The 24039-nt window shown below is 44.4% G+C and overlaps 2 protein-coding genes across 4 annotated transcripts in view; both read right to left on the reverse strand.

Moving 5' to 3' along the window:
- Positions 1-393: 393 nt before the first annotated feature.
- Positions 394-17183, reverse strand: tmem229b (transmembrane protein 229B). Its single transcript, XM_024436976.2, has 2 exons — positions 15611-17183; positions 394-3163 (listed from the first exon to the last, which is right to left on the reverse strand). Exon 2 carries the CDS (start codon positions 2953-2955, stop codon positions 2404-2406), a length of 552 nt encoding a protein of 183 aa, XP_024292744.1. The 5' UTR covers positions 2956-3163; positions 15611-17183; the 3' UTR covers positions 394-2403.
- A 65-nt stretch (positions 17184-17248) lies between these two features.
- mta1 (metastasis associated 1) overlaps positions 17249-24039 on the reverse strand; it is a 51633-nt gene continuing 44842 nt past the window's right edge. For 2 of the 3 annotated variants that reach the window (XR_006084537.1, XR_006084538.1), the window contains 7 exons: positions 23685-23875; positions 23120-23271; positions 22737-22926; positions 22378-22467; positions 22036-22191; positions 19157-19410; positions 18201-18338 (listed from right to left, as the gene is read on the reverse strand). Coding sequence is in view for 1 of the 3 variants with exons in the window: in XM_042329862.1 (XP_042185796.1) it covers positions 18235-18338; positions 22036-22191; positions 22378-22467; positions 22737-22926; positions 23120-23271; positions 23685-23875 (883 nt within the window). In the remaining 2 variants the exon portion in view is untranslated. Of the gene's footprint in view, positions 17962-18195; positions 18339-19156; positions 19411-22035; positions 22192-22377; positions 22468-22736; positions 22927-23119; positions 23272-23684; positions 23876-24039 lie in introns of those variants that run through there. The other variant, XM_042329862.1, reaches the window with a different exon arrangement.

Consider the following 24039-nt stretch of genomic DNA (forward strand, 5'->3'; position numbering starts at 1 on the left):
AAGTGCATTCATCTTAAGAACGCTTCATGAGACAACCACATATCACGATCAAATACACAGGAAACAAACATTCCATTGAGTGTAGAAAACATAGGGAACATAAGATTGACTGATCAGGGGAATCCAGGTGAAAGCTATGATCCCTGTTACGTCACCTGTAGAATCCACTTCTATCAGTGTCGATGAAGGGGAGGAGACAGGTTAAATAATGATTTTAAAGCCTTGAGACAATTGAGACATGGATTGCGTGTGTGTGCCATTCAGAGGGTGAATGGGCAAGACAAAATATTTAAGTGCCTTTGAATGGGGTATGGTACAGTAGTAGGTGCCAGGCGCACCGGTTTGAGTGTGTCAAGAACTGCAACGCTGCTGGGTTTTTCACACTCAACAGTTTCCCGTGTGTATCAAGAACTGTCCGCCACCCAAAGAACATCCAGCCAACTGGACACAACTGTGGGAAGCAGTCGAGTCAACATCCCTCTCTAACGCTTTCGACACCTTGTAGAGTCCATACCCCAAATAATTGAGGCTGTTCTGAGGGGAAAAGGGGGTGCAACTCAATATTAGGAAGGTGTTCCTGTTTTGAACACTCACCGTATAGAGTTTTGCAACAAAAACAAAAAAAATCATACACAAATCTATGAATAAAAACATTTGAGAACAGTAATATTTTACACACACATGAAGGTACCCATAAGCAATCATTTCTGATGAAAAAACACAAATGTGAATAATTAGTGGACATAGCGTTTTGGAAATAAAAGCTGTGCATTTTTGAATAAAAACATTATCTGCACAAAGTTATATACTGGTAGACGGTAGTCAAACTACAGACTTCTATGTTGAGTCAAGGATTCATATAATCATTGCTGAAAGGCCCAATGCAGTCAAAAATGTGATATCCTGTGTTTTTTATATATATATATATATTCACACTACGAGACTGGAATAATACTGTGAAAAGTATGATAATGCCCTTTTAGTGTAAGATATGCTTGAACAGACTGCCTGAAGTTTTTGTCTGTTTTGGTGGGATAGAGTTCTGGCCCTCCATCGTGACATCACTAGGCGGTAAATTAGTTGATAAACCAATAAGAAAGAGAAAGATTTTTTTGGACCATTTTAATTGAAAGCGATCACGGTAGGGCACTTAATTGTTACACAGAAATGATTTGATATTGAGATAAAAACGGCTGCATTGGGCCTTTAATGTATTGCTTTTGAATCCACTCTGTGGTTTGAGATCCACATTATTTTGCATCATCAAAACAGTGCCAGAGGCCATAAAGCAAGGGCCATTAATAGGGAAAAACCAAAGAGATATCTGGGAGGAATACAGCTCCTGTAGTCCTATTTTTGAGACTTCAGATGACACTTTCAGATGCAGTATCATGTCAAGTCCACAAGGCGGCAGCAGCAGCTCTTTCAGTGTGGTGACAACGTCCTTGGCTAATAGTGAATGATTACATCACGTGAAAATCAGAGATCCTGAAATCAGAAATCCTGATTCGAACAGATATACAGTAGAAATAGCACACAATTTGTTGAGTAAGTTACCTGAGACCTCATTTCTCAATAGGCAAATAGCTTATGAGTAAACAGACTACAGTTGCATACAGAACCCAAACACCTCCCTCATGCATTTACAAATATTGTGGGTTATCACTAACTGTAGAAAATCATTCTCCATGACAATCAATTATGAACATATTGCATATAGCACCTTATTCAGATTGCTTTTGAAGCTATACAGAAATACAGTACTTGTGTATTTCGTATTAAAAAATGTGTTATACATTTCCATACAATGTTTTAGTGCTTGAGTAGGATTCCAGAGTGATTCAGATTGGCCTTTCCTCAATTGGATTTGCTCAACTCCTGTGTCCTCCCTCCTCCAGCCTCTCTGGCCTCCTTTTGAAAAAGGTTCAAGGTAATCGTGGAGCGGTGGCGAGGAGAGGGAATGTGGATGAAAATACACTTGTATGAAATGAGACTCTCCTTCTCCAATCATGAGTCATCAAGCAAATGACTTTTAAAGGGTGGAATCCCCAAATAATTGTATAGAGTGATGAAAACAACTGTAGCCAGTCGTACAAGACATTTTGTAGATAAAAGGATAAGTAGCATATCGTTTTTAAATGTTTGCATGCTTTTCTCCTTTGAGAAAAAAATTGCTGATTCAAAGCGGGTATGGCAGATTTCAAAACTCTTCCGCAAAGGACTCAGGTATGATACACTTGTGCTTCCTTGCCAAAAGGAGGCTACCATTTTTCTACTAACAAGTTGACACACTCCTCGACCACGAGACCACTTATGCGTTTCCAGGTCACAGAAGAGAGAGGGCAGAGGTGCGAGGGTTGAGGACGGACTTTCCCCAAATGAGGAAATTCCCTTGTTCTTTGATCAGTCCAATTTAAGATAGCAGTTGGCTCCTCTTTGTTCGCCCCACACTTTCCTTCCTCCTCCCCCGCCTGCATCCGACTGGTCCCCTTCCACCCTGTCCCTGTCCATCCGCAACCGCAGCGTGTTGCGTATAACCAGTCGCTCCGTCATGAAAGATGCACAAAACCAGGGCAGGGCGTACTCCGCTGTGATCAACCCCATAAAGTTATACTGAAAATGGGAATAATCCCAGGGACAGGCGTCGAACTGGGTCAACAACAGCCCTGTACTGAACTCCCAGATATACGTCCATAGGGTATAGATGAGGCATCGCAGCAGCACGGGGCATCGGAGAGCTCGGAGGGCCAGGTACATGTTCTCCACGATGAGGATGCAGGTCCCATAGATTAGCAGAGCCCATACACTGGTCACACCAGGAAACTTCCAGTTGCGGTTGACCACGAACTCCCAGGCGGCGGTGAACATGACCTCGCAGAAGTAGCCGTGGATGGCGTACAGGTACCAGCGAGACAGGACCGTCAGAGGCGCTGGTGGGGGTGCCGGGGTTGCCATTGCGGTGGACGCGATTTGGAATTACGCCCTCGTGATAAGGCAGTCCTGCCTGAGAGACGGAGGCCGAAATGTCGCCCTCAGACCACAAGGATTTCCTCTTGGTCTAATGGTTGGTTTGGCGTGCCATACTGTAGGTCTAGTTCAACGACAGCCGTTACACCATGGTGACCGCCCCTCGCTCTTTATCTAGTGGAGGAGCAGTGTAGGTCTGTAAGGGAGAAAGGACAGAAAAGTGAGTTAGTCAGTTTGGTGTTATAGAACGAGATAGACAGCTGGAGTACCTCTGCTACGTCAAATGCCTACCGTATGCATGTGGGGCAAAGGAAAGTGTTTCATAAGGGCAATACTACACTCTTAGAGAGAAAAACAAGGTGCTAAGTCGAATCATACAGGCCTCTTTGAATTGTCCCTATAGGGGAAACCTTTGCATAGGGTTCTATCTAGAGCACTCTATATAGGGTTCTTCAAAGAACGACCTGTACATAGTTCTACCTAGAACCCTCTATGAAGGCTTCTGCCTAGAACCCTCTATGAAGGGTTCTACCGAGAACCCTTTTATCTTTGGACGGTTCTTCCCAGAACCCTCTATGAAGAATTCCACCAGCCTTATTAGCCTTTAATATCATAAGGCCTTTTTTTTAGGCCCTATTTATAACCTAAGCCTGCTGGCTTGTAAAGGGATGTGTAATTCCTATAGGAAGCCAGACAGAACTGGGATATCCAACAAATGGAATTGTTAATCAACTGCAACCTGCACTCCAAATGGCTGCCAGAGTAGGGAAGATTGAATACTGAGACTAACCCAATCATTTAAACTGGAACATCCACCTCAGTAACGGGTGCAATAAATCCAACAGATTGGATTTGTTTAGAAAACTGTGTTACTTATCTTTGTGTAGCATACAAATGTATCAACCATCAATGTACATGCAAAAATACTGATATTATAGTAAAATAAACAATTCTGAAAATCTCCCTGCAATAGAACATGCTGGGAAATATTAGATATGATTCTATGTAGAACCCTTCTTGCCTTCTAAAGAATCATCAAAGAACCCTTTCTCCCAAAAATGGTTCTCAGGATGTTAAAGGTTCTAGGTAGAACCTTTACCTTCCAAAAAGGGATCTTCTGATCAAAACAGAACCCTATCCCTCTGCAAATAACTGTTTTGGAACCCTTTTTTCTAAGAGTATATGGAAACTACACAGACTGCTAATGATTAACCTTCAGATGACTTGAGGCCTCTTAGATATCCCTTCCAACATTGTTGGCTGCTGGTACAAGGTCTTAAACTGACCACTTGACATTTGAATTAACGTCAGCTTGCATTTCTTTCCATGTCAGTTTGCAATATTAGAACCCGTGAGAATCAACGACTGATCATAAAGGAGTAGGTTGAAGTGGCCTCTAGAGCCTGATCTTGGGTCAGTTTCGCATTTCCCCCACCAGTGGTTAAGGTTAGGATTTGTCGTGGATCTGTAACTAGAGAAAACTTCACTCCTCGGCAATCAGAATGTTGTATCAGCCACACAATGCCATTACATCACAAGTGGTATCGGGGGTCAGACTATCACAATGCTTTCACATGTAGAGAGAGTTAGAATAGCCCCCCCATGATCTGTGTGCATAATGTGCCCTTGCTTTCTGCAGTGTAAATCCCCAGGTCAGACCAAAGACTATATAAATAACGGGAGCAAGGCCAGACACAGGCAGCAAGCACCACTGGTATCAAGTGTCAAGAGGCCCTAACAGGGATGCCATCTCTCAACCACTCCGTCATAGTATATAACCTCGTCCCCAGGCCCCATTGGTTTTGACAGAAAGCCTAAAGTATATAAAGATTCTATAGTATTTACAGTATGTCTGAATCTGTTCGATTCCACTGCATAGGCCTACTGACTGGCACATGCACATTGGAAAATGGAACCAGTTTACAAGAGGTTGAACACTTTCAGCGCTAACAGTCACTAAAAAAGAAACACTGAGTGTAAAAAACATCAAGAGCATCTGCTCTTTCCATGACATAGACTGACCAGGTGAATCCAGGTCAAAGCTATGATCCCTTATTGATTTAAGTGCCTTTGACTGGGGTATGGTAGTAGGTGCCAGGCACACTGGCTTGTGTCAAGAGCTGCAACGCTGCTGGGTTATTCACACTCAACAGTTTCCTGTGTGGATCAAGAATGGTCCGCCACCCAAAGGACATCTTGACACAACTGTGGGAAACATTGGAGTTAACATAGGCCAGCATCCCTGTGGAACGCTTTCGACACCTTGTAGAGTCCATGCCAAAATGAATTGAGGCTGTTCTGATATTAGGAAGGTATTCCTAATGTTTGGCATACTCAGTGTATATATAGTTCTGTAAATATTAGTAAGTAAAAGGAGACAATTGTTTCATAATAGTCAAGATTGTAGTTCACAATCGTCAAAGGGGATGATTGTGGACTACAGGAAAAGGAGGACCGAGCACGCCCCCATTCTCATCGACTGGGCTGTAGTGGAGCAGGTTGAGAGCTTCAAGTTCCTTGGTGTCCACATCACCAACAAACTATCATGGTCCAAACACACTAAGACAGTCGTGAAGCTGGCACGACAATGCCTATTCCCCCTCAGGAGACTGAAAAGATTTAGCATTGGTCCTCAGATCCTCAAAAGGTTCTACAGCTGCACCATCGAGAGCATCCTGAATGGTTGCATCACTGCCTGGTACGGCAACTGCCTGGCCTCTGACCGCAAGACACTACAGAAGGTAGTGCGTACGCCCCAGTACATCACTGGGGCCAAGCTTCCTGCTATCCAGGACCTCTATACCAGGCGGTGTGAGAGGAAGGCCCTAAACATTGTCAAAGACTCCAGCCACCCTAGTCATAGACTGTTCTCTCTGCTACCGCACGGCAAGTGGTGCCGGAGCGCCAAGTCTAGGTCCAAGAGGCTTCTTAACAGCCTCTATCCCCAAGCCATAAGACTCCTAAACAGCTAATCAAAGGGCTAACCAGACCCCTAGTTTACACTGCTGCTACTCTGTGTATTATCTATGCATAGTCACTTTAACTCTACCTACATGTACATATTACCTCGACTAACCGGTGTCCCCACACATTGACTCTGTACCGGTGCCCCCTGTATAGAGCCTCGCTATTGTTATCTTACTGCTGCTGTTTAATTATTTGTTACTTTTATTGTCTATTTTTTTTACTTATCTATTTTTTCTTAACTTCTGAAAGCATTGTTGGTTAAGGGCTTGACAGTAAGCATTTCACTGTAAGGTTGTATTTGGCACATGTGACAAAATAAAATTTGATTTTGATTTGAAGATTATACATCCAACCGTAATACAATAGTACAATTAAATCCTATCAGAGAGAGGTTGTGAGTGTGACCATGTACAGTAAGAACTGGCTTGAAGAGCAGATGCTGGTTTGGCGAAGTGGGCAGAGAGCCAGGCTAATGAGGATTTTCCTAACAAGGAACAAATGGGCCAGGAGACTGGACTGACCTGCCGCAACCCTGTTTCCCTCACCTTCACACTCTTCCTGCCTCCCTCCCTCTCTCACCCCGTCTTGCCCCACTGGATCCTAACTCCTGCTCCCTTGAATGCCCCTGAGCTCCTTCTAGTTCCCCTCTCTCCCTCGCTCACCCACTGACTCCCTCCCTCTCTCACCCCATACCCTCTCCCCAAACCCCATAGCCCCCGTTCCTCTCCGCTCCCTCCCCATCTGTCTCCTGCTGCCTCTAAAACATTCATAGCGTCCCTACCACCACAGTGTCATCTGATCCACACCCAAACACCCTTTAGCATGCCTCTGTAGCCCAGCTTGACCCAGAGCTAAAGCCTGACATACAGTTGCTTGCGAAAGTATTCACCCCCTTGGCATTTTTCCTATTTTTTTGGAGGTTTGTATCATTTGATTTACACAACATGCCTACCACTTTGAAGATGCAAAACATTTTTTATTGTGAAACAATCAAGAAATTGAGCATGCACAACTATTCTGACCAGAGTACCTTCTTCCATATGTTTGGGGAGTCTCCCACATGCACTATGGCGAACACCAAACGTGTTTGCTAATTTGTTTCTTTAAGCAACGGCTTTTTTTCTGGCCTCTGTTCCGTAAAGCTCAGCTCTGTGGAGTGTACGGCTTAAAGTGGTCCTATGGACAGATACACCAATCTCCGCTGTGGAGCTTTGCAGGTCCTTCAGGGTTGGTCTCTTTGTTGCCTCTCCGATTAATACCCTCCTTGCCTGGGCCGTGAGTTTTGGTAGGCGGCCCTCGCTTGGCAGGTTTGTTGTGGTTCCATATTATTATTTTCTTTCCATTTTTTAATAATGGATTTAATGGTGCTCCGTGGAGATGTTCAAAGTTTTGAATATTTTTTTAAACCCAACCCTCATCTGTACTTCTCCACAACTTTGTCCCTGACCTGTTTGGAGAGCTCCTTGGTCTTCATGGTGATGCTTGCTCAGTGGTGTTGCAGACTCTGGGGCCTTTTAGAACAGGTGTAAATATACTGAGATCATGTGACAGATCATGTGCCACTTAGATTGCACACAGGAGGACTTTATTTAACTAATTATGTGACTTCTGAAGGTAATTGGTTGCACCAGGACTTACTTAGGGGCTTCATAGCAAAGGGGGTGAATACATATGCACGCACCATTTAATTTTTTGAAACAAGTTATTTTTTTCATTTTGTGTATGTCCATTATATGAAATTCAAATAAAAATCTATTTAAATTGCAGGTTGTAATGCAACAAAATAGGAAAAATGCCAAGGTGGATGAATACTTTTGCAAGGCACTGTGGTGAGCTGGAACTGTTGGGTGTTGTTGTTGTTGTTGATGATGTTGTTTTTGTTGTAGGTCCTCTCCAGTGGTAGAAAAAGTGCCAAATTGTCATACTTGAGTAAAAGTAATGATACCTTAATAGAAAATGTCTCAAGTAAAAGTGGAAGTCCCCCAGTAAATTTGATTAAAATCCTATTTGACTAAAAGTAAAAAAAATATTTGGTTTTAAATAGTCGAAGGAATAAAAAGTCAAATGGAATTGCTAAAATACACTTACGTATCAAAAGTAAAAGTATAAATAATTTTAAAATTCCTTATACTAAGCAAACCAGGTGGCACCATTTTCTTGTTTTTCTAATTTACAGATAGCAAGGGGCACGCTCCAACACTCAGACATCATTTACAAACTCAGCATGTGTTTAGCTAGATCAGAGGCAGTAGGGATGACCAGGGGTGTTCTCTTGATAAGTGTGTGAATTAGACCATTTTCCTGTCCTGCTAAGCATTCAAAATGTAACGTGTACTTTTAGGTATCAGGGAAAATGTATGGAGTAAAAACTACTTTCAAGTATTTTTTACTTAAGTACTTTACACCACTGGTCCTCTCCCACCTCCCAGTTGTCATGTCAGTTTCGGTATTGCTCCCTCACTGGCATCAATGGACAGTTTAATGGCTTGTCACTGCTTTTTATTGATCATGATGATCTGTTCTGGTTATTCTATGTGTGTGCTGCCTGGCATGAGGTGTTGGGTTCTAGGTCCAGATAAATAGGAAAGATAGCTCATAAGCAATTACTTCTGGACTGCCTACTGGGTCTTGGCACTGCCCCCACTCTCAGTCCCACTGCCACCTGGGACCCCTACCTGCTTCTGTACAATGGGCTCAGAGGGTGTAAGAACAGGCCAAAAATAGCACTAAAATCTGCTCTAATACATACTACTACACACCAACAGAGATGTGATGCAGAAGGAATGAACTGGTGATCAGGTCAGTCTGACTGTGAGAGTCATCCACTGAGAGAAAATTGCTGGGTGGATTATATAAAAATAACCGGGTGATGCTGATGGAACAGAGAGAGAAAGATTCAGCGAGGGATTAAAATGCTCCTATAACGCTCCAGTAGGCAGGTTTAAAGGTTTAAACTGCTACATATGGTCTGCGTTCCCATAATGACTCAAATGTGCTACCTGTCCTAAATGATTGCGCAACTGTGATCTACTATTGCTAGGGATCCTCAGGAACAACCGCACAAACTTGACAAGTTCCTTACATGTTTTCTTTGAAAGGTAAACCAAAGATGTAATGTAATGATGCAAAATGTAAGGAAACTAACACTAAGGTGGAAATAACTGATTCAGTAGGCCTACCATAGTGGCTAATATTTAAAGCTGCAATATGTAACATTTTGGGCAACCCACCCAAATGCACATAGAAATGTGTGTTATAGATCTGTCACTCATTGAAAGCAAGTAGGGCGGCAAGTAGCCAGGTGGTTAGAGCGTTTTAATTAGTAACCAAAAGGTTGAAAGATCAAATCCCTGAGCTGACAAGGTAAAAATCTGTGGTTCTGCCCCTGAACAAGGCAGTTAACACACCGTTCCTAAGCTGTCATTGAAAATAAGAATGTGTTCTTAACTGACTTGCCTAGTTAAATAAAAAATAAAATAAATATCTCTTCTATGTGCACTATTTCTATGCCTGCCCCTTCTTTAAATTTGATTATTCTCCTGACAATGACTAACACCTGCCTCTGATTGAGAACCATATCAGGCCAAACATAGAAATTGACAAACTAGACATACAACATAGAATGCCCACTCAGCTCACGTCCTGACCAACCCTAAAACAAAGAAAACACAAAAGAACTATGGTCAGAACGTGACAAACTGAAATTAAGTAAACTATTCAGGGGCAGCTCAGGACCGAGGGGCAGCTCAGGACCGAGAGGCAGCTCAGGACCGAGAGATAGCTCAGGCTGGTTGACGGCTCTGGCGGATCCTGGCTGAATGGCCTGGCGGCTCTGGTGGATCCTGGCTGACTGGCGGCTCTGGACAGGCGTGCGACGCTGGACAGGCGGGCGACGCTGGACAGGCGGGAGGCGCTGGACAGGCGGGCGACGCTGGCGGCGCTGGACAGGCGGGCGACGCTGGCGGCGCTGGACAGGCGGGAGACGCTGGCGGCGCTGGACAGGCGGGAGACGCTGGCGGCGCTGGAGAGGCGGGAGACGCTGGCGGCGCTGGACAGGCGGGAGACGCTGGCGGCGCTGGACAGGCGGGAGACGCTGGCGGCGCTGGACAGGCGGGAGACGCTGGCGGCGCTGGACAGGCGGGAGACGCTGGCGGCGCTGGACAGGCGGGAGACGCTGGCGGCGCTGGACAGGCGGGAGACGCTGGCGGCGCTGGACAGGCGGGAGACGCTGGCGGCGCTGGACAGGCGGGAGCACCTGTAGGGCTGAGACGGAGAGACAGCCTGGTGCGGGGGGCTGCCCCCGGAGGGCTGGTGCGTGGAGGTGGCACTTGATAGACCGGACCGTGCAGGCGCGCTGGAGCTCTTGAGCACCGAGCCTGCCCAACCTTACCTGGTTGAATGCTCCCGGTCGCCCTGCCAATTCGGCGAGGTGGAATAGCCCGCACTGGGCTGTGCAGGCGAACCGGAGACACCAGCGTGTCTGGTGCCATGTACGCCGGCCCAAGGAGACGCACTGGAGACCAGGTGCAGAGCCGGCTTCATGGCACCTGGCTCGATGAGCCCGGCGATGAGCTGGTATGTACCGCACCGGGCTATGCACCCGCACTGGGGACACCGTGCGCTCCACAGCATAACACGGTGCTTGCCCGGTCTCTCTCGCCCTCCGGTAAGCACAGGAAGTTGGCGCAGGTCTCCTACCTGGCTTCGCCACACTCCCTGTGTGCCTCCCCCCCAATACATTTTTGGGGCTGACTCTCGGGCTTCCAGCCGCGCCGCCTCCTCATACCAGCGCCTCTCCACCTTCGCTGCCTCCAGCTCTTCTTTGGAGCGGCGATAATCTCCTGGCAGTGCCCAGGGTCCTTTCCCGTCTAGGATCTCCTCCCAAGTCCATGTCTCTAAATAGTGCTGGCTCTCCTGCTGCTGCTGCTGCTGCCTCTCCTGCTGCTGCCTGTTACCACGCCGCTTGGTCCTTGGTTGGTGGGTGGTTCTGTAATGGTTTTCTTCCGTTGAAGGTGAGGAGAACCAAAATGCAGCGTGGTTAGTGTTCAACATGTTTAATAAAGACAACAAACATGAACACTACAAAATACAAAACAACAAATGTGGAAAAACCGAAACAGTCCTATCTGGTGCATAGACACAGAGACAGAAGACCACCACCCACAAAACCCAACACAAAACAGGCTAGCTAAATATGGGTCCCAATCAGAGACAATGACTAACACCTGCCTCTGATTGAGAACCATATCAGGCCAAACAGAGAAATAGACAAACTAGACAAAACAAATAGGACGTGAGCTGAGTGGGCATTCTGACCAACCCTAAAACAGAGAAAAGACAAAAGAACTATGGTCAGAACGTGACAAACTGAAATGAAGCAAACTATTCAAAGTGCATCTTTAACATGATCCAAATGATTAAAAATACAGTGACAAGTCCAGGCATATGTAACAGTATAACTTTAGTCCGTCCCCGAATCAGGGACCCTCTGCACACATAGACAACTGACACCCACGCTCCACAAAAGCCACGGCCCATGCAGAGCAAGGGGAACAACTACTTCAGGTCTCAGAGCGAGTGACGTCACCGACTGAAACGTTATTAGCGCGCACCACCGCTAACTAGCCATTTCACATCGGTTACACATACAGTAAAATTAAAACATTCTAGAAATCAAGAGTCAACTCGGTAGGTTTGGAGCTATACTGTCATTTGTGCATGGCTACAGACGCCTATAGCTTGGGTCTCCAAATGTAATCTCTGCAAGGTTATAAAGCCAGCATTTCATAAACTTAACTGTGGAATAGGTGATGTTGATATGCTTCAGTTTTATGCCATATGACTGGTTTCACATTTGTCTCCAGCGATCATAAAGGTAAAATAGATCTAAAACAATTGTCATTTGTACTTACAATTCCCTTATTCAAACGGTTTACTAATTTACCTAGCTCTTATCAATTTGTAAATTACAGTACATGGACAATGGTGTTTTATCTATCTGAAAATAATTAAGGAGGCCTAGATGACAGGTTGCTTAACCTAATCAGTTGTTTCATCACGCATAAAGGTGGTGGAATCAGGAAGGAATTAAGTCAAAGTCAGAATATGACCACTACACCTTCAGAATCCGTCACACCTTTATTTCTTTGATCTCCACCCCAAAACGAATAGCAGGTGCATAGCATGCTATTCCCATGCTTAAGTTCAAGGTCATCAGAATACACGTAGAGAGAAAAGTGCATAAAAAAGGAATTACGTTCCACTTACGCATGCTTAACTCGGGTCAGACTTCCCCCATTGTCCCCTGTGTGTTAGCATTGGACTGACTGAGCAAACTCTTCTATGGTTAAAAGGATCCAACCCTTTTTTTCCATTTTCACCAACTGCCTGTAGCTCAGGACCTGAAGCAAGGATTTGCATATTCTTGATACCATTTGAAAGGAAACACTTTGAAGTTTGTGGAAATGTGAAATGAATGTAGGAGAATATAACACATTAGATCTGATACAAGATAATACAAAGAAAAAAACATACGTTTGAAACCCAAGAGAAAGGCCATAATGTATTATTCCAGCCCAGGCGCAATTTAGATTTTGGCCACTAGATGGCAGCAGTGTATATGCAAAGTTTTCGAATGATCCAATGAACCATTCCATATCTGTTCAAAATGTTGTAACTTTCTAGTTCATAACTGTGCACTCTCCTCAAACAATAGCATGGTATTCCTTCACTGTAAATCGGACAGTGCAGATAGGCAGAAATCTTGAATTCTTGTTAATCTATATCAGATATGTCTGTCCTGGAATTTTTTGTTTGTTACTAACAACCTCATGCTGATCACATTAGCCTATGTTAGCTCAACCGTCCCGTGGGAGGGACACCGATCCCCTGGAGGTATATCAAAAAGCATTATGAAGATTCCATAGGTAGATGCAAAAATGTGGATGGGTTTTTCTCATTACATGGTAGGCCTACTGTGTTGTCTGTATCCAAGTTAAATCTGGAATTCAATGATTTACAGAAAAGTACAATCTGTGGTCTTTCTTTAATTCTCTCAATTTTAATGAAAGACCCTGGGGATGTGGAGTTAATCCCGGACATCTTTGTCATGTCCCTGGGATTAGGAATCTGTATGCTCAAATTGAGAGGAGAAGACTTTGTTAAGATTTTGTTAACTCTGTAGTAGATTCACATGTGCATATCTGGAGTGAATAATGATTTCCCTTTATCACAATACACAGGGAACAGGGTGTGTAAATAAGGCTTGCAGGTTGGCTGCGACTCCTTGTGCAGGCCCAAGAGAGGAGTTACCGTTACTGCAGAATCACTGTGCCGGCTGCCCCATAGAGATACTAATTTGGGGGATGCCCCTTCTCTCTCACTTTTGAAACTGTGACAAGCTCAAATAACCTCACTGCGGCAACCCCACTGATAGTGGGAGAAATGTTGATGCCATATAGGACTGTGCCAGTCATGGAATATTGGAGGACAGTAATTGGCCAGTAATAATCCTTTTTATTCGATTTTTTGGCACATTATCTCCTCTCCTCCACACCCGACTGCATGTGCCGCCATATACAGTGCATTCGGAAATTATTCAGACCCCTTGACTTTTTCCACATTTTATTACGTTACAGACATATTCTAAAATGGATTGCATTTTTTTCCCCCTCACCAATCTACACACAATTCCCCATAATGACAAAGCAAAAACTGTTTTTATACATTTTCGCAAATGTATAAAACATTTAAAACTGAAATATTATATTTACATAAGTATTCAGACCTTTTACTCAGTACTTTATTGAAGCACCTTTGGTAGTGATTACAGCCTCGAGTCTTCTTGGGTACGACGCTACAAGCTTAGTACACCTGTATTTGGGAAGTTTCCCCCATTCTTCTCTGCAGATCCTGTCAATCTCTGTCAGGCTGGATGGGGAGAGTTGCTGTTCAGGTATGGTCAGGTCTCTCCAGAGATGTTCGATCGGGTTCAAGTCCGGGCTCTGGCTGGGCCACTCAAGGACATGCAGAGACTCGTCCGGAAGCCACTCCTGCATTGTCTTTAAAGGGTGCTTAGGGTCGTTGTCTTGTTGGAAGGTGAACCTTCGCCCCAGTCTGAGATCAAGAGCACTCTGGAGATTTTCATCAAGGATCTCTCTATACTTTGTCTGTTCATCTTTCCCTCAATCCTGACTCTTCTCCCAGTCCCTGCCGCTGAAAAACATCTCCACAGCATGATTCTGCCACCACCATGCTTCACCGTAGGGATGGTGCCAGGTTTCCTCCAGACATGATGCTAGGTATTCAGGCCAAAGAGTTCAATCTTGGTTTCATCAGACCAGAGCATCTTGTTTATCATTGTCTGAAGAGTCCTTTAGGCAAACTCCAAGCGGGCTGTCATGTGCCTTTTACTGAGGAGTGTCTTCCGTCTGGCCACCTGATTGGTAGAGTGCTGCAGAGATGGGAGAACCTTCCAGAAGGACAACCATCTCCACAGAGGAACTCTGGTGCTCTGTCAGAGTGACCATCGGGTTCTTGGTCACCTCCTTGACCAAGGCCCTTCTCCGATTGCTCAGTTTGGCCAGCTCTAGGAAGAGTTTTGGTGGTTCCAAACTTCTTCCATTTAAGAATGATGGAAAATACGGTGTTTTTTGGGATCTTCAATGCTGCAGACATTTTTTGGTACTCTTCCCCAGATCTGTGCCTCAACACAATCCTGTCTCAGAGCTCAACGGACAAGTCCTTCGACCTCATGGCTTGGTTTTTGCTCTGACATGCACAGTCAACTGTGGGACCTTATGTAGAGGTGTGTGTTTTAGAAAAAGGCTGTAACGTAACAAAATAGGGAAAAAGTCAAGGGGTTTGAATACTTTCAGAATGCACTGTAAATAAAACGAATAGAACAGGCACTCCCATTCAAGTCAATGATAGCATAACGAGTGGACACGCTTCTGGCAGCTATTGCGAGTGTACCCATTGGAGCAAAGCAGAAAGTGAAAGCAGGAAGTGTACCCATCAATATGTGCTGTGATTTGTTGATTCAACTCAACTGACATTACAAATACATTCCATTGCATGAGTCACATCAGATAACACATCATTTGAATTAACATTCTACATTTCTTTAAGGAGCAACAAAGTTTCATCACGTTGTTAGGGGTCCATGTTACCGCAGAAACGGACTCAACCGAATGCTTAATTTTTTTAGTTCATGACTTCTCATCCATAACCTTCGGTTATACGGTTATATGGTAATTGTGCCAGCCCTAGGCTATACCTTGCCTACTCCCCCCAAATCAAATATTGATTGCTCATGTGATGGCTTGGGCTGCATTTATATTAGGCTATCCTACAGTAGCCTATGCCAATAGTACACATTTTTCACATGTATCAGTGAGCATAAAAATGGCTAATATTATAGGAAAAACATACAAATAATGGGAAACGCGAAAACTGTTATAACCGCGGGAAATATGTGCTATTCATATTGTCCTCCCCATGGACAGCGCGTCAAGTGGGGCAGCAGAGTTGAAAAAAAAAACAATGAATTTAATCAACTGTATTCCTATGTCAGAATGACCAAAATACAGCCTGTAGCCTAGTCTAACCCCTGTCCTGTGCGGTTTCAAGTAGGCAGTAAAGTGGAACAACAATTATATCAACCCGCACATCTTACCGGGAGATTGTCGCCCACGGTTGTAGATTCCATGGAAATGTACCTCAGGACCAACGGTCAATGTGAAGAATCACCATCCGCAAACAGGACATCGTCTGACCGTCAGTTACAGGCTCATTCACCATTCCGGAGGGGACTACTGTCCAATGAAAATTGACACATTTTCCTTCCCTGCAGTATCAGCCAGGACAGCAGCACATGCTCAGAGACAGAACGGTCCCTACTCCTGCTGTTCTTGCATCTTTCATTAACTCTTTCTTCACCTCGGTGAGTAGTGGGTTTTAATTGAGCTCTGGCAGAATTCAGAGCTGGGTCGTGTTCAGTAGGGAGAAACGTTTTAAAAAGCAGAGGTACAGTGCTACCTGAACTTGTCCAGTAAGAACAGGTTTTAGTTTCAATCTTCCATAGCTAAACGCTTTGCTACAGTGGGCCTGTTTGAAGAGGACCCAGGCCTTTATACCCCAGGAAAACAGTTTCTCTTGACAGTGGGGACATACAAAACACAGTGTCAGAGTGCATAACTTAAGCACCGTTATATGTAATACCTTTGGGAATTGAACTCACTGTCTTGGAATTTCTATTGTGACGCACTTACCAACTGAGCCACACTGAACCCCAGTCACCATAAGCATTGACCAGAGAAACCGCTCAGGAATGGGAGTTTCCATTAGAAATGAAATGGACCCATACCCTGAACCTGATATAGAGCCTTGTCTCTAAAACGGTCTGTCATTGACAGAACCTCTGTGACCTCTTAAGCACTTTTAGAGGGAGTGGGCAGGGCCAAACCACTGCAGTTGTAAAACAGTAAAAAAAAAAAAAAGATCTCAGCACCCAATCAGAGGTCGCATATGGCAGATTGGGTTTGTATCAGGATTGAGATCCACATATGGAGGTGGTACGGTATAAATTGGAAGGCAAAAGATCAGATTCAATATAGTCCCTATATACACCCCTATAGTAGGACTGGGAATTGCCAGGGACCTCACAATAAGATATCAAAATACTTAGGTGGAATACAATGTATTGTAATCACAGGTGGTTGGTGACACATTAATTGGGGAGGACAGGCTCATAGTAATGGCTGGAACAGCTTATTGATAATGGTATCAAACGTGTTTGATGGCATTCCATTCACTCCATTGCCGCAATTAGGAGTCATCCTCCCCTCACCAGCCTCCGGTGACTGCCATTCTATATGCATCACGATTCTATATATACACTGCGATTCCATAGTTTGGTTTTATTCTGAGTCGACGTTTTAAATATATTGCTCATGGTGTCTGCTGCAGAGGTACAAGACGCCATGAGAAAAAAAAGTTGATCCATCATAGCAATAAAAGTGGTGAAAACATGTTGGCTCACCACTTAAAAATAATTTTGAGGCCAACCTATAGAAGGAGAAATACTGGAGTTTTGGCACAGGTACAGCCGACTAGTGCTAGCCAACTACCCAAAAACATATCTTTACTTGGGAGTAACTGTACTATATCGATTTCTATTGTGCATGACTTTTGCCCAGAACCCTGGGCCCTATGGTCAAAAGGACTGCACTATGTAAAATTTAGGGTGCCAAAATTTTGGGACAAACCAAGGAGTTCCACAACCAGAACAGTAATCCCACAAAAAAAAAAAAAAAAAAATCAATAATCTTTTTAATTACATCATTGAAGCATAGATGCATTACTTGTGAAAAAGGTAGAAAAAACAGCAAGTTTCAGTTTTTCTCAATAAGTTAAACCTCTCGGGTCAAATAGGGTCAGGCCTGCTCACAAAAAAAACAGAATCAGAAAACTCTAGAAGCTTTCAAAAGAATAAACAATAACAACCAAGGAATTATTCTTATGTCATTGAAATTATTTCTCATTGTTGTGTATTTAATAAACATGTAAAAAAAAATTTTTTTGCAAATGGCTTATATTACAATACAGTCGTTCTTTCACCCTTTTCCACAGGGGTTTTCCACGCAACAACGCCAAGAAGTTGTCATGAAACTTTAAGTTATCGTTTTTTTAATTAACAATTAAACTGATAAGCTGTCGGGTTATAGTTGGTAAAAAAAACAAAAAAATAATAATTATAATTACAATGACGACAGTAATAACAAGGTTAAGTAATAGACACAGTCCTGTAGAGTCAGGAAGTCTTCTGATAGGCCAAAGCCTTAGAGCCACTCCTTCCATTCCCAAAAACAATTGGTCCATTGGTCTTTGACAGTTTTGCAGGCTCGTGCCGATTGGGTGAGATGATGGACAATCAATGATGGTGCTGCGGCTGTCAGCCCTCCTCCACTCAAATCCCCCCCAACTCCATTTCTGGATGTGGAAAAATACATTCCCCGTTTCATTTACCTGGGGTAAGAAAACAAGAGGGTTTAGACTTCATCTCTTATACTCCACTATATGATTCTACTTCAGAACACAATAAAGTACTATTTAACAATGTAAAGGCCTTACTTTTGGAATATCTAGTATCTTATGAGCCCATAAATCGACAGGACATCTTAAAAGATGAAAGTCAGTGAAATAACAAATACATCAAATCAATCAGCCAACAAATGAATCCTTGAACGAGAGGTGTCCTACCTTGTGTAAAGGTTGTAGTGAGGTTCCAGCTGTGGTCAGTCAGTCCAGCTCATGTACCTGCTGCATAGGGGCAGAGGTGGTCCGGCCTGGCTCAGCGGTCCTCTTGGCCATGATATCCCACTGAGGGGCTTTGGGCTTCATACCTGGCAGAGGAGAGATGGATATTAATACAGTCACAGACACTAGGGAAGGGCATGTGAAATTATTGCACCATTTCAATAATATCAGGATTTTTGGAACACACAGAGAGACCGAATAGCCAAACTTGCGCTAGTTAGACAAACGTGTTGCTGCAAAAGGTTCTCTCATCAGGTAGTGTCGGTCTCGACTGCATCAAATCGATGTGAAGAAGATTTGAAGACTATTTTGCTGTGCTCCCTGTCCTGGTCTACAACAACTCCATATTAAATCATCATATACCGGTTGGTTGATCGTTGTAATTGTAACCTACTCCCTCATTTAGCCAACCGAATCCCATCATGTTAAATTCCATTTGGCATTGATTAGAAATCTCCCACTTCACTTGCTACACACAGAGCCTCTGACTGTACTGCCGCTTTGATTGACAGACAATAACACGCTACAAGTGTGAAGTGCGTAGGCTACCGGTACATCTTTTTGTTAATAGGGCACACTCATAAAAACTGTCATAAAACTGCTTTATTAAAATGTCTAATGTAATGGTCTATCCTTGCAGACTATGTAGCAATGTCATTACATCATTTCACTTTAGACAAAGCCTTTTTTGTTAAAATAGGCCTATACATTTTTTTTCCCCTTCGGAAAAATGGAAACTCTTGTAAGTAATGGAATACTAACGTCTGCTTGGATACTGAAATATTCTAATTCCCGTGCCCATGGCTAGCAGACATAATCACAATTCTAGTCTATTGTAAAGCCTTTGCGCTGCCTTCAGTACTGAGCGACTGATGCTGATGGAGCAGCAGAATTAAAAGGTTACCTCTACTGCCCCGTTGATCTTCTGTAGTACTGCATGTTCATGCCTGACCTCTCCTGTCCCCTGTTGGTCTTCTGTAGTAATGCATGTTCATGTCTGACCTCATGCCCCCTGTTGGTCTTCTGTAGTAATGCATGTTCATGTCTGACCTCTCCTGCCCTCTGTTGGTCTTCTGTAGTAATGCATGTTCATCTGCCCTGCAGCAGGAGATCCACTCCACCCAGTGACACACTTCCTGTCCCAAACCCTGACCCCCACTCCAGACAGAAGGGTGTCTTATTAGATATCAGACAATTGTGTGAACAGGGCTATAATCAAACTGATCTATACAGCATATCAATGAGATTGATGGAAACTTGCTGTAGCATATTCATGTTAATAATGTAGTTGTGCAGTCTGTGACGTGTGCGTAACCAGAGGACAGATCAATTATTTTTCCTAAATGAAAATGAGACATGAAGTGGCGTTCAGACAGACAGCACATACAGTTGAAGTCGGAAGTTTACATGCACCTTAGCCATCTACATTTAAACTCAGTTTTTCACAATTCCTGACATTTAATCCAAGTTCAAATTCCCTTCCTTAGGTCAGTTAGGATCACCACTTTATTTTAAGAACTTGAAATGTCAGCATAATAGGAGAGAGAATGATTTATTTCAGCTTTTATTTCTTTCACCACATTCCCAGTGAGTCAGAAGTTTACATACACTCAATTAGCATTTGGTAACATTGCCTTTACATTTTTCAGTTCTGCCCAAAAATGTTCTATAGGATTGAGGTCAGGGCTTTGTGATGGCCACTCCAATACCTTGACTTTGTTGTCCTTAAGCCATTTTGCCACAACTTTGGAAGTATGCTTGGGGTCATTGTCCATTGGTTGGGATGGTGTTCGTCGGCTTGCAAGCATCCCCCTTTTCCTCCAAACATAACGATGGTCATTACGGCCAAACAGTTCTATTTCATCAGACCAGAGGACATTTCTCCAAAAAGTACAATCTTTGTCCACATGTGCAGTTGCAAATCGTAGTCTGGCTTTTTTATGTCGGTTTTGGAGCAGTGGCTTCTTCCTTGCTGAGCGGCTATGTTGATATAGGACTCGTTTTACTGTGGATATAGATATTTGTACCCATTTCCTCCAGCATCTTCACAAGGTCCTTTGCTGCTGTTCTGGGATTGATTTGCACTTTTCACACCAAAGTACGTTCATCTCTAGGAGACAGAATGAGTCTCCTTCCTGAGCGGTATGACGGCTGCGTGGTCCCATGGTGTTTATACTGGCTTACTATTGTTTGTACAGATGAACATGTACCTTCAGGCGTTTGGAAATAGCTCCCAAGGATGAACCAGACTTGTAGAGGTCTATAATTTCTTTGAGGTCTTGGCTGATTTCTTTTGATTTTCCCATGATCAAATCAAATCAAATGTATTTATATAGCCCTTCGTACATCAGCTGATATCTCAAAGTGCTGTACAGAAACCCAGCCTAAAACCCCAAACAGCAAGCAATGCAGGTGTAGAAGCACGATGATCTGCAAAGAGACACTGGGTTTGAAGGCCTTGAAATAAATCCACAGGTACATCTCCAATTGACTCAAATGATGTCAATTAGCCTATCAGAAGCTTTTAAAGCCACGACATCATTTTCTGGAATTTCCCAAGCTGTTTAAAAGGCACAGTCAACTTAGTGCATGTAAACTTCTGACCCACTGGAATTGTGATAGTGAATTATAAGTGAAATAATCTGTCTATAAACAATTGTTGTAAAAATTACTTGTGTCATACACAAAGCAGATGTCCTAACCGACTTGCCAATACTATAGTTTGTTAACAAGAAATGTGTGGAGTGGTTGAAAAATGAGTTTTAATGACCCCAACATACGTGTATGTAAACTTCCCACTTCAACTGTATTCTAGGAGTCTTGTCTCCTGTCCAAACCCAGAGAAGATGTCTGTAGACACCAGCAGCACTGCAGGGTTTAATGCCCTAGCACTACACACGATTCAAATAACCAACTCAGCATCAAGCTTTGCTTATTTGAATCAGCTGTGTGGTGCTAGGGCCAAAACCAAAACGTTCACCCAGGGAGGGGCGGGACTGAGTTTGGGAAACCTTGTATTAGAAGACACGGGAGAACCACTCATTGTAGGTAGTCTATAGGCCTAGCCCCCTCCCTCCCGCCGTTACGCTCCACATCTTCCCCCTCCACGTTTCTCCTTCTATCTCTATGCAACACACACATTGACAGGTGCCTCCCCCCCTTTCTGATCATGGACATAGTCCCTAGTGAGTGTGGACTAGCCCTGCTGTGGTCCAGGAGAGAAGGCTTATTAGGGGGCGAGGTCCCAGCGAACCACACCACCCCTCTGGTCTCAGATAGGTCCTGGCTACCGCGCCGTTACCATGACAACACCCATCGTAGCCTAGAGCGATATACACCACAGAGAAAGAAACCAGCCTTCACTACAGCCTACTGAGATGGATGTACAGAGACAAAGAGAGAGAAATGGAGAGAGCAGAACAAACAAAAAGAAGAGCACGGTGCAAGAGAAGAAGAGGGGGTAAAGGAGAGAGCGACGGAGACAGATGGTGCAAAAATAATAAACTGTCAAGGGAGAGAGAGAAAGTGAAAGGCGGAAAGTTGGTGAGCGAAAAAAAAGAGGGGCATGTATAACCAGTTACATTGAGACAAAGGGAGATGAGGGGGAGGGGTGGAGAAAGGGAGACTGCAACAAACAAACAAAAAGATGGCCGCTAAGACACAAGACGTTGGGGTGCTGACTCAAACCCCAATGTAGTGCAGTAATGACCACAACGGTTTTCCATCAACATCCCAAGGGCTCCCAACCCCTTTCTACTCCTCTCCCGCACCTCGGTCTCTCACCATCAATGCCGTTGTGCTGCTCGTAGGTGCGTTTGCCCAGGATGGTGGGCGAGCCGTTGTTGAGGATGTTAGGTGTGGACTTGATGGGTGTCAGGCTACCCGTGGTGACCGTCTGGCCACGCGGGGGGTCATGTTTGGGAGGGCACGGGTGGGCCTCTGGGGACCCGGAGAGAGGAGGACAGAAGACACAGGAGAAGAGACAGGAGGGAGAGAAAGGAAGAGAACAGAAAGATGAGTTTAAATCGCAAAATCAACACTGGCTAAAACAGACAATATATAATACAGAATGCCATTTAGCAGACTGAAAATTAAAGACTACAGATGGGCGTAACAGATCCTCACCTAGATATCGGACAACAGACTCCAGAGGCTTCCTCTCAACTGGCTTCAGCGGCAAAGGCTTTTTGGGCTCGTCTGGCAACCGCAGCGCACCTGAAATGCACCAGAGTCAGAATGCATGTACCACATTTCAGCAGACCGTTACATAAGACAGCCACTGAGACCGTTCAAAACATTTTGCACCAGGAAAATAAAACAAGCGTTTCTTATTGGACAATTCCAGGTAGTCCCTCCCTGTTTTACTTAGTTTTTGTCTGTTTGGTGCCTTAATGAACAGGACCCAGGTCCATGTTGTACTCTCGCTACGCCTTGATTTTGGGTGGTGAGGAGGAGGGTAGGGGGTTGAGGGGTACAGTACTCACACTCTTGTTTGATTTGGGCTGTATTGAGAGGGAGGTAAGGGTGTCGGGCGAGGAAGCGCGGTCTGATGATGTCCTGACAAACTTGTCGGGCGGCACGTGTCACCTGGGTGGTCTGTAGGTAGAAGGCCTGTTTCGTCTTGACAGCAAACTTGGGGCTCCCACCGTGACGCATGGGAACACTGTGAGGAGACTGGCGGGTGGGGGAGGAGAGAGAGCGAGGATATGAGAAATTGTTAAGAGAATGGACAACAAATCAGAGACAAGAGTGGAGTCCAAGACAAAAAGTTGTAAGTTGTTATACAGAAGGGCTGGGAAGTTTTCTGGTCAGTTTCGCATTATCCTGGTTTTATCCAATACATGATCTCTCAGTTTGAGTTGTTTACCATGTTGTTGCGGTTGGGTCCAGGTCGCTCTCCTTCTAGTCTGGTTGGCATCTTCAGTCCTCCATACTTCTTCCAGTAGGTCCAGCAGGAGGCACACAGACGACACTGCATGTTGGGGGGACCCCACGAGTACCACTGGTACGAGCTGGTGGCTACACGCACAGAGAGAAAGGACGACACACACACACGTCGAGAGACACCCACACACAGACTCAGTGAGTCTTTAAATCATTTAAGACTTTATTAACACTACTAAAATAGCTCTGAATAGATCCTACTGCAGCGTGAGCTGAGCTTTGCCTCGCTCTCCCGTCTTAAAAACTCCCACTCCTTCATTGTTAAAGAACAGCAATAGAGATGGAGGCTTGGCTTGGAGCCTTGCTACCCAAGCATGGGGAAGAGATCATACTAGGATGAGAGTGATTCTCAAGGTTCTTCAGGAGGTACTGTATATCTGTACTAGGAGTACTCTTGACTCCCAGGTTTACTTCCTGGTCTCTTTTCTAACATCATCGTGGTCTTTATTACATCATCCAGGAAACAGGACAGTTGTGGCGTTACTCACTGTAGCAGCTTTCGCAGGCGCGGCCCAGAGCTGGGGTCTGTCCTGGGGGAACTGATATCACCCCCAGGGCTCCAGGCAAACCCCCGGCTCCGACTGCGGCTCCAGCTGCCGCCCCGGAGCCGTTCACCAGGCCTCCCACACCTCCAGGCTTTACACTGTTAACACTCAGCTGGTTGGGGTTGGGCTTGTTGCTATGAGGAAGTGGGCAGAGGATCAGAGACAGAGATGCAACGTACTGTATAATCTGCGGTCGTCACTATCTGGGCAAGTTGCAAATTCATAAACCCCACCTATTTCTACAATTTCTCTTCTAAAAATCAGATTTTAAACCTGATAACCTTATGCCTAACCCGAA

This window comes from Oncorhynchus tshawytscha, linkage group LG11 (assembly GCF_018296145.1).
Source record: "Oncorhynchus tshawytscha isolate Ot180627B linkage group LG11, Otsh_v2.0, whole genome shotgun sequence".
NCBI lineage: Eukaryota > Metazoa > Chordata > Actinopteri > Salmoniformes > Salmonidae > Oncorhynchus > Oncorhynchus tshawytscha.

What these genes read in the sequence shown, in the direction of transcription:
- tmem229b (XM_024436976.2), bottom strand. Translation starts at nt 2,955, where the DNA reads ATGGCAACCCCGGCACCCCCACCAGCGCCTCTGACGGTCCTGTCTCGC.